The 11,059-nt window shown below is 35.9% G+C and overlaps 1 protein-coding gene and 1 pseudogene across 1 annotated transcript; both read left to right on the forward strand.

Moving 5' to 3' along the window:
- The first annotated feature begins 246 nt into the window (after positions 1-246).
- Positions 247-1,418, forward strand: LOC107133807 (rho GTPase-activating protein 29-like). Its single transcript, XM_048797745.1, has one exon. It carries the CDS (start codon positions 593-595, stop codon positions 1,412-1,414), a length of 822 nt encoding a protein of 273 aa, XP_048653702.1. The 5' UTR covers positions 247-592; the 3' UTR covers positions 1,415-1,418.
- A 4,755-nt stretch (positions 1,419-6,173) lies between these two features.
- On the forward strand, positions 6,174-8,598 carry LOC107133808 (annotated as a pseudogene).
- The last annotated feature ends 2,461 nt before the right edge of the window (positions 8,599-11,059 follow it).

Genomic DNA, 11,059 nt, shown 5'->3' on the forward strand with positions numbered 1-11,059 from the left:
TACAGAATAGTGTTACTGTTGTAGAGTTACCATTGTCTGCCTATTGAAATCAGGAATGTTCTAACCCAGAAAATAATCATTCATAGATAGTATATTAAAACAAGTTACTGGGCTGGGGATGTGGCTCAAGCGGTAGCGCGCTCCACTGGCATGTGTGTGGCCCGGGTTTGATCCTCAGCACCACATACAAACGAAGATGTTGTGTCTGCCAATAACTAAACAATAAATATTTTAAAAAATCTCTCTCTCTCTCTCTCTCTCTCTCTCTCTTTAAAAAATTTAAAAAAAAGTTACTTCAGGAAGTGTTCTTTTTTTAATTTTGTGCTTTGTAGCTAATTGTTCTATTGATTTAGATAAATTTTAAAAAGTAATGCTTTAATTCAAAATGAGCCTTTAATAGTGTATGGATTTTTAATTCCTCTGCATGGATGACTGAGAATATCATGTAGGAAAAAAACATGTAAGACTATATTTTTTGAGAGAGTGCCCATTTATAAATAACCACACTTCCTTATTAACCAAGCTCCATGAAGTTAAAAAAAAAATCTCTTCTTTTTCAGATAACAAACAACTTGAATCATCATCCCAAAAGATGGATGATATGTGTAAAACCACAAAACCACTTAGTCTGAAATCTGATGTGGCAAAAAATGATATACAGAGGCCTATGCCAAGCACCAAGATCATACATTTCCATTTGCCTATAGATAGGTTCCATATTGCAAGCTCTCCTAATGAGAGAAACAGCAGCAGAAATGTGGGAAATGTGAATTCAGACAAGTTTTGCCAGAATCTTACTTTTGAAGTACTTAATAGAAAAGATACCCCTACTACTGCTGGTTTCCAATTTAATGGCTTTGATCAGCAGATTCCACAAAAAACTCAGGAACAACAATGTGAACCAAAGAACTTAACTGGCATGAGTGCAGTGATTGTGCCAAGTGCACTCCAGGAAAAAGTCACAATGAGCTTCAGGGTTAGTGGTGACCATTCCAGCGATGCCACACAGCCCAACACGCCAGCCAGTTCAGCAAGAGAGGCACCAGTGAGACATTCCTCTCATTCTCACCATCTTGCTCCTTCAAGAGCACCCAGAATATTGCAGACCCATCTTGGGACCACATTTTACATACCACCTACTCTGACCAGCAAAGTCAGGGTGACTGAGGAGAGACCAGCTTCACCTTCAGCAGCAGTGCCTCCTAGCACAGCTCTTACTCTCCTGAGACATGTAGAGAAATCTGTTCCAGAGGCAGACAGCACATCAGCTTATGTTTTGAAGCCAGCCGCTGAGCCTAAAGAGAACTGTGAGGAGGTTGGCCTGCCTGACATGAATCCAATGTGCCAAGGACTCAGGCTAAAACAAATGGAAGAGTTACAAGACCTTGAAATTGAAATGGCACAGTTTGTGTAGGGTTGTCAAAATTTGCTGGGAGCCATTAGCCAAGTAGGTATGACAATTTCCTTGCCAGCGTACCCCATGTTGCTGACATTTTGCAGTGACATTGAATGTAGTTGACCTTGCTCAAGGACCAGGGCGGATTAGGGTGTTCCCGGTTTAACATAATCGGGTTTAGGGCGTTCCCAGTTTAGGTTCCAGGTTTAAGGTTTAAGATTATTCCTGCTGGGAATAGGGCGTATCCTGCTGCCTAAGTTCCTCTTGAGTTCTCACGGGATTCAGACAGTATATTTTGGGAGACAGAAGCCCAGTGAAGGAGAATTTGGGAGAGAACGTGGATTTGGGCAGAGAACGTGGATTTCCCCAGAACGTGATTGTAGACGGCTGGTGTGAGTTCGGGAATAAAGAGTTGCTGTTTGAATCTACAAGCTGTGTGGTGGCTCGTGATTGTGTGCCCAGCCAGACTGCGGCATTTGTGCCCAGCCAGACTGCGGCATTTGGTGGCCCGTACGGGGAACTTCTGAAGCTTAGAGGTAAGTGAAATTTCTCACCCTTGAGGAAGAGAGAAAGAATGGGTGAACATTTCAAAAAACAATGTGTTATTGTTTTGATTTATTTTGTTTTTATTTCAAGTTGCCTGTTCCTAGAACTTTCTCAGGCAAACTGGGGAAAATGGTTGACTCAAGGTTTGAAGTTGTTCGCCTCCGAGCAAGAGAAATTGTTAGAGGAAGGAGGCACCCCAGTGAGACCAAGAACAATTAGGACGTATGTTGATACAATACAAAAATGTAGCCCATGGCTTTTTAAAGACGAGTTATTAAGTATATCAATGGGACCATCATGGTATCCTGTAGAAGGATTTTTCTTCAACAAGAAAGAGATGGCTAGTTCTGTTTACTATATTTGTCTAAGATCTTGGTTTTTACAGACATCTGATTAATTTACAAAGCTAAAGTGTTAAAATATCAACCACTAAATATAAAATCAAGTACTCTTTACTTATTAAGTTCCATAAGGTAATATATTTAAACATTATGTGTGTTTTCATAAATTGGTAAATGGAAAAATGTTTAATATTGCTTTGTGTCTGTGTCTTTGCTAAAACAAGGTTACTAAGTGTTAAGATTCTATCATGTGTAATTTATATACAAAGAGTATAAGAATTTTCAGTTGGGTTTCAATTATAGTATTATAGTATCATAAAAAACATGAAAGTCTTTCATCTTATTAAAGTGGAGTAATTTGTCTAAATCAGAAATTTTATAAGAGTTGTTTCAAAATGTGAATTTATAAAAAGGGTTAACGGTTAAAAAAGAGAGAAAAAGATTCAAGATGTGGAAATATATTTTAATATAAAAGGTTAAAGGAAAAAGAAATGTTTCTAGATGAGATAATCTCTGTGTGGTAAAGTAAAAAGTTGTAAAATGCCATTTAAAAAGATTTTGAGGAAACTAGACTTACTTTAAAAGCTTGAGAAAGGAAGAAAGAAGAAAAAGATATTTGTACATGGCAGATTGAGACAAAGCTTCTCAATGGAGTTAAAAAAAAAAAAGGCCTTTGGTTGAAGGGCAGCCATGTAAACTAACATTAAAGCGATTTAAACAGAATCTAAGCCTCGTTTAAAAGAGTGAAGTTGTAGGTGGTGAAAAAGTACATTTAAAAGTACAGTATAGATGATAATTAAAAGGCTTTAAAAGGTTAAATTGAAGGTGGTCGAGATACCTTCATGGCGGAAAAAAGATTGCTTTATTGCATCATTCGAAGCCTAGTTAATCTTAAAGGCATTACTTAAAAAATGGGAAGATAATAGGATAAAAGATATTTAGATAAAGAAGATTAAAAATTTAAAGTGAAAAACTTTAAAGACAGAAGTATAGAAAGTTAAAAAGAAAAAAGATAAAGAAGATGTAGAAAGATAGAAAAAATGTAGGAAGACAAGAATTTTAAACCCACAAAATAGGAAAAAAAAAAAAAGAGGAAAAAAGGCAACTAAGGGTAAATATACAAACCTTAGGAAAAAAACTAGAAGATAGAAATAAGATAGAAAATGGTTGAAAATGTCAAGTAAAGGTATTTCAGATAGAAAATGCAAGAAGCTAAGACAACTATTAGATACAGACATATACTTATTAAAGCAAAAAGAGGGAATTGGAAAGGGGTATATATCCCCCAAAGATAAACTTAAAATAACCCTTTTTACTCTAAACTTTTTAAATTTGGATTCATCAGGACTTAGTGCTGCGGAAAGGCATATGTATCCAAAAAATGTACATAAGCCTAAAGTACTTTGGAAAGATATTCTAACAGGACAATGGAAAGGTCCTGACCCAGTGATTGTCTGGAGTCGGGGGTCTGTTTGTGTTTTTCCACAGGGAGAACAGCAGCCCATTTGGATTCCAGAGAGATTAACTAAAACAGTTTCTACAGATCGAAAAGAAGATGATTTGACTCAAATCCATAACAGCTGATATCCAGAACTCCAGCTTGGCCATTCTTACATCTGCGACAGTGATTAACCAGGATGCTTTTTTCAATAGCTATTTTATTATTGCATTTTTCCACATCATAAGGTTCTATTTTTATTTTTTGAGCTCATACAAACCTAGGTTAATGTTTTTCTGATCAGTTTTATTTTTTGACTGTGGAGTTTTTAAACATTGCAATGGAGATTTCACCTAGGTAAAGCTACAAGGCCTTTACTATTTTCTTATGTGTTGTACGTTTGTGTACACTCTTGTGTTTTGTGTTGTATGTCTGTATGTGCGTATGTCCATATTTCTTATATGAGGAGCGCTCATGAAAAAATGGATCCGAATTATTATTATTTTTTTTTATTCACGTGATTTAAATGGTTTAATTTAAATTAGGTAAACAGCTGTTAAGGATTGTTTTTAAAGGAGGTTAACAGATCTGTTTGTTTACTTTCACCTTTCCTTTTCATTATATTTAATAATTCTTTTCAGGATAATGTCTTTTTAGCATCATTGCCAGAATTCCTATCTTCATCCCAGTGCCGGTGAAGACAAAGATAAAACCAGACTACAGCTTCTATGATAGCTATCACAGTAAACTGTATAAACTGATGCATCAATGAATATAACTCAACAAGTAATGCTCAATCAAGGAGTTAACTTACTTTGGGAGGAAACGGATTTTGGGAGGAAATGGACATATTGATAGATTCCTCCGCTTTGAACTGCTTGCAGAACTTGCCTGGACTATGTAACTATCGTTTGGTGCAGCGAATTGTGGTAATGCTGGCATATCTTTGCTGATGGTGTCACTAGTGATGCAATTTTTATTTCCTTGCCAGCGCACCCCATGTTAATTGTGGTAGTGCTGGCATATCTTTGCTGATGGTGTCACCAGTGATGCAATTTTTCCCAAGGAGCCGTCAATTGGCTTGGTGTCGTGGCATTTCTGTATCCTCCTCCCTTCTGCTAGTGATGGTCTAAAATTTGGGGGCCAATGGCTGTATGCTGGACCGGTAGTCAGTGACGGGTATGATCCAATTGCAGTGGTATCAACCTAAGACAGGAGGCTGACGCCTAAAGGTCAGTTTTCCGATGACGGGTAAGAACCATATGTTGAATTGGACAACCTACCAGGCACGGTCCTTAAGCCACATTGCTTGTTTAATTAATCAGAAGGGGGGAGATGCTGGGAGCCATTAGCCAAGTAGGTATGACAATTTCCTTGCCAGCGTACCCCATGTTGCTGACATTTTGCAGTGACATTGAATGTAGTTGACCTTGCTCAAGGACCAGGGCGGATTAGGGTGTTCCCGGTTTAACATAATCGGGTTTAGGGCGTTCCCAGTTTAGGTTCCAGGTTTAAGGTTTAAGATTATTCCTGCTGGGAATAGGGCGTATCCTGCTGCCTAAGTTCCTCTTGAGTTCTCACGGGATTCAGACAGTATATTTTGGGAGACAGAAGCCCAGTGAAGGAGAATTTGGGAGAGAACGTGAATTTGGGAGAGAACGTGGATTTGGGCAGAGAACGTGGATTTCCCCAGAACGTGTCTGTATACGGCTGGTGTGAGTTCGGGAATAAAGAGTTGCTGTTTGAATCTACAAGCTGTGTGGTGGCTCGTGATTTTGTGCCCAGCCAGACTGCGGCAAAAATTCATTTTTTCTTTTTCTTGTTTCATTTTTTGGTATTGTGTTTATTTTAGGAAAGAATGTTGTGAAAGAACCCTTTTGTATAGGATGGCCAAAGTGTGTATTTTGCCTATTGGCCTTCTATTGTGTTTGCTAGTCATATAGAATGGTAGTGTTTTAGTCATATAGAATGATAGTGCCTCACTGGTATTGTCGTTAAATTCTGTGTTTTTGAAGTTGTGCATAAAATAAGTATTATAATTTTAAATTTCAAATGATTTTCTCTATAAAATGATCCATGTAAATGTATCCTTAATATATGGTATTGTTCTCAACAAATAGGGGCAGTAGGGGAAAATGAGTTTTATTTTGGAGCAAATCTGGTGCTGATTCATAAAATGCTTCTGAATGCAAGTACCTGAAAAATGTTGATTGGGTATGAATATATTTCTTCCCACATAATGTTCTAGTGTATCTTTGACCATTGTGTTGTTATACTATGTATGGAAGCATTGACAATTCACTTAACTTTTTAATATTTACATAGTGGCCAAAATGCTTGTGAATCTATATTTAACTACTTGACAATTTTTACATATGGTAGTCAATACAATTGTAGAAATAAAATGCACTTCAATACTAAAAAGTTTCAGACATTGGCAGAGACAACACAGATGGACAGAGTTGAGGTGTCTCAGTGTGACAGACCCGTAACCTCATTGCTCTTAGCTGCAGCCTGTTGCTAGATTGCCTGTGTCTTCTGGCTGTCTGCTTCTCTGGCTGCTGACCGAGAGCAAGTGGCCAACAGCTATGGCAAGATGAAGCTCTCTGTGGTAGCTGGGGTGCTGCACAGCAGCCCTGGCTGAGGATGAGGACAAGGAGGACATGGGTACCGTGGTTGGCATCGACCTGGGGACCACTTATTGCTGCATCAGGGTGTTCAAGAAAGGCCATGTGGAGATCATCTCCAATGATCAGGGCAACCTCATCATGCCATATTATGTGACCTTCACCTCTGTAGGGGAATGTCTGATCAGTGATGCATCCAAGAATCAGCTCACCTTCAATCCTGAGAACACAGTTTTTGACACCAAGGGGCTCTCGTCCGCACTTGGAATGACCTGTCTGTGCAGCAAGACATCAAGTTCTTGCCTTTCAAGGTGGTTGAAAAAAAAAAAAACTAAACCATACATTCAGGTTGATATTGGAGTTGGGCAAATTAAGACATTTGCTCCATAATAAATTTCTGCTATGGTTCTCACTAAAATGAAAGAGACTGCTGAGGCTTATTTGGAAAGAAGTTTACCCATGCAGTTGTTGCTGTACCAGCCTATTTTAATGATGCCCAGCAGCAAGCAACCAAAGATGCTAGAACTATTGCTGTCCTGAATGTTATGAGGATCATCAATGAGCCTACAGCAGCTGCTATTACTTATGGCCTGGATAAGAGGGAGGGAGAGAAGAACATCCTGGTGTTTGATCTGGGTGGTAGAACCTTTGATATGCTTCTTCTCACCATTGACAATGGTGTCTTTGAAGTCATGGTCACTAATACTGATACTCAGGGGGTGGAGAAGACTTCGACCAGCATGTTATGGATCAAACTGTACAAAAAGAAGACTGGCAAAGATGTTAGGAAAGACAACAAAGCTGTGCAGGATCTCTGGCATGAAGTAGAAAAGGCCCAGCAGGCCCTGTCTTCTCAACATCAAGCAAGAATTGAAATTGAGTCCTTCTATGAAGGAGAAGACTTTTCTGAAACCCTGACTTGGGCAAAATTTGAAGAGGTAAACATGGACCTGTTTCAGTCTACCATGAAGCCTGTTCAGAAAGTACTGGAGGATTCTGACTTGAAGAAGTCTGATGCTGATGAGATTGTTCTTGTGTGTGGCTCTACTCAAATTCCAAAGATTCTGCAACTTGTTAAAGAGTTCTTCAATGGCAAGGAGTCGTCCTGTGGAATAAACCCAGATGAGGCTGATGTATATGGTGCCACTGTCCAGGCTGGTGTACTCTCCAGTGATCAAGATACAGGTGACCTAGTACTGTTTGAAGTATGTCCCCTGACACTTGGTATTGAAACTGTGGGAGGTGTCATGACCAAGCTGATACCAAGGAATAATGTGGTACCCACCAAGAAGTCTCAGATCTTTTCTACAGCTTCTGATAATCAACCTACTATTCCAGTCAAGGTCTATGAAGATAAATAACCCCTGACAAAAGACACCCCACCTTCTGAGTACTTTTAATCTCACTGGAATTCCTCCTGCTCCACAGGGGGTCCCTCAGATTGAAGTCACTTTTGAGATAGATGTGAATGGTATTCTTTGGGTGACAGCTGAAGACAAGTGTACAGGGAACAAAATTAAGATTACAATTACCAATGACCAAAATCGACTGACAACTGAAGAAATTGATGAGAAGTTTGCTGAGGAAGACAAAAGACTCAAGGAGTGCATTGATACTAGGAATGAGTTTGAAAGCTATGCTACTCTCTAAAGAATCAGATTGGAGATAAAGAAAAGTTGGGAGGCAAAGTTTCCTCTGAAGATAATGAGACCGTTGAAAAAGCTGGAGAGGAAAAGATTGAATGGCTGGAAAGCCATCAAGATGTTGACATTGAAGACTTCAAAGCTAAACAGAAGGAACTAGAAGAAATTGTTCAGCCAATTATCAGCAAACTCTATGGAAGTCCAGACCCACCCCGGACTGGTGAAGAGAATACAGCAGAAAGAGAAGAGTTGTAGACAATGATCTGCTAGTGCTGTAATATTGTAAATACTGGACTCAGGAACTTTCATTAGGAGACAGTTGAGAGAAGTTAAGCCTTGAATGTACTTGCAATCTTCACCTCAGAGTGGAGTTGAAAATGCTATAGCCCAAGTGGCTGTTTACTGCTTTCCATTAGCAGTTGCTCACATGTTTTGGGGTGGAGAGAGAGGAGGAATTGGCTATCTTAAAAACTGGATATAAAAACGTGGGTGAGGATGTGTGTTCACCTCACAAATGTTCTATTTAATGATTGGGTCATGCACATCTCATGTAGGAACATTTTTCAACCATAAGTCACACCAATAAATGTTTGTTATTAAAAAAAAATTTAAAAATGTTTGGAACTGTCATAAAATAAAAATTTATACAGATAAAGCTAAGCGAAAAAACACTATCAGAAGCATTAAAACCATCTAAAGCCAAACAACTAAACTATATAATTTAAATTATATTTATATATAATAAATTATGTATTATGTATTATATATATTATATATTACATATTATAGAATTACATATATATATATGATATATTATAAGTCACTTATATATAATTATAATATAATCCATATATTTTATATATTATATTAATATAAATTAAACTATAATATAATAATCATATCATTATCTTATTAATAATAGAAATTATATTATTATATAATTACATTACAATAAGTAATATAACACAAATTAATATAAATTTAGATATACTCTATGATAATAATGTTATATATAATATAATAATATATATTTATATTTAGTTTATATATTATTATATGTGTATATATAATATGTATTTCCTATATTATAAATAAGTTTTATTAAATATGTATAAATCATATATATTTATATATAAATACATAAAATTTATATAACATATGATTTATATGATATATATAGTTTACATATATATTTACATATTAATATATATAATTTGTATATAAGTATATAAATATATTATATATATAATTTATATAAATATATAATATATAAATATATGAATATATAACATATAATATAATTTATATTATATATTACATATAATTTATATTATTATATAAATTATATGTAATATATAATATGATTATATATTAGTATTTATAATTTATATATATTTAATTTTTATATAATTTATATATAATTTATGTGTATATAATAAAATAACAATATATGTAATATAAATTAATATAAATGAGAATGTTATATGAATATTTCTATGTATTTTCTCTTGAGATCATGTGGGTTTTGTTAAAACCATTCCTTTTGGCCAGGAACAGGGATGTATGCCTGTAATCCCAGTAGCTCAGGAGGCGGAGACAGGTGGATCTCAAGTACAAAGCTAGCCTTAGAAATGACGAGGTGCTTAGCAACACTGTCTATAAATAAAATTCAGAATAGGGCTGTGGATGCAGCTCAATGTTTCAGTGTCCCTGAGTTCAATTCCCAGTACCAAAAAAAAATATCCTTTTGAATGAAATGTTTTGACTTATAAATCACTTTACATACTCTTTCTACCTGGACTATCAACCAGTGAAAACGTTTATGTCATTAGAATAGAGCAATAATTTATTTAAGTTCATTTTGAGAGTATAGTAAGTCTCATTGTTTGCAATTTGAGAGATGTAGATTACTGAATCTGTTTCATTTATAAAATACTCAGTTTTTATAAACTAATTCATTCCTGTTGTTTTCTGGGTTTCATCATCTTGCCTAAAATAGGATGTAAAAGGGACAAAAATAAAATAGCCTTCTTTTGTATGTTTGAACTGTATTGTGAGTCAATGTTTTTGTATGATCATATTATACTTGATAAAAAATTACATGTACAGGTTTATACACACATTATTATATGTAAATTATTTCAAGTACATCAAGTAATTTTGGCTTCTCTGAAATTGTTGTCTCTTGGAGTATGATACCTTAAGATTATTAACTATTGACTCAGTGGTCAACACATGGGCTCATCACTTGACTATAATATGAAATAGGTTTTAGGGAATGTTGTCTTATAGTTCTCCATAACATTAAGGACTAAGGAGAAATGAACAATTGGCGTTTTTTATACTAAAGGCATTTTTTTAGCCTTCCTTATACAAAGTACAAGAATCATATTGGTTTTAACTTAAAAATAAAATCGGAGCTAGCATTTATTGAGCTTCTTTTCTGTATTTAGACTTTACCAAGTTGAAATTTCACAGAAACCTATAATGGGTAAGTAAGCATTTTATAATTCCTGTGTTACAGGTGAGGAAACTGAGGCTTAGCTAACTGACATGTCTTTAGTTTCCAGAGATGCAGCAAGCAGATCCAAATCTCAAATACAAGGCTGTCAAATTTTGATTAGTGCTTCTTTTTTTGGGGGGGCGGGGTACCAGAGGTTGAACTCTTAATCACTCGGCCACTGAGCCACATCCACAACCCTATTTTGTAATTTATTTAGAGACAGGGTCTCACTGAATTGCTTAGCACCTTGCTTCTGCTGAGGCTGGCCTTGAACTTTCAATCCTCCTGCCTCAGCCTCCCAATGGGATTACAGGTGTGCGCCAGTATGCCCGGGTGGTTAGTGCTCTTAATGAATGTGATTACTAAATAATAGCAGGAAACACTGAAAGATAAAAAATGCATCTTTCGATGATTTTATTGTAAAATACACATAAAAATTAGCCATTTGAACTATTTTGAACTGTACAGTTCAGGAACACTAAATATATTCACATAATTCTGCAACTATACTCAAGGGTCCATTTCCAGAACTTATTCATCATCCTGTGAGAAAACTTACTTACAT

This window comes from Marmota marmota, unplaced genomic scaffold (assembly GCF_001458135.2).
Source record: "Marmota marmota marmota unplaced genomic scaffold, marMar, whole genome shotgun sequence".
NCBI classification, from domain to species: Eukaryota; Metazoa; Chordata; class Mammalia; order Rodentia; family Sciuridae; genus Marmota; species Marmota marmota.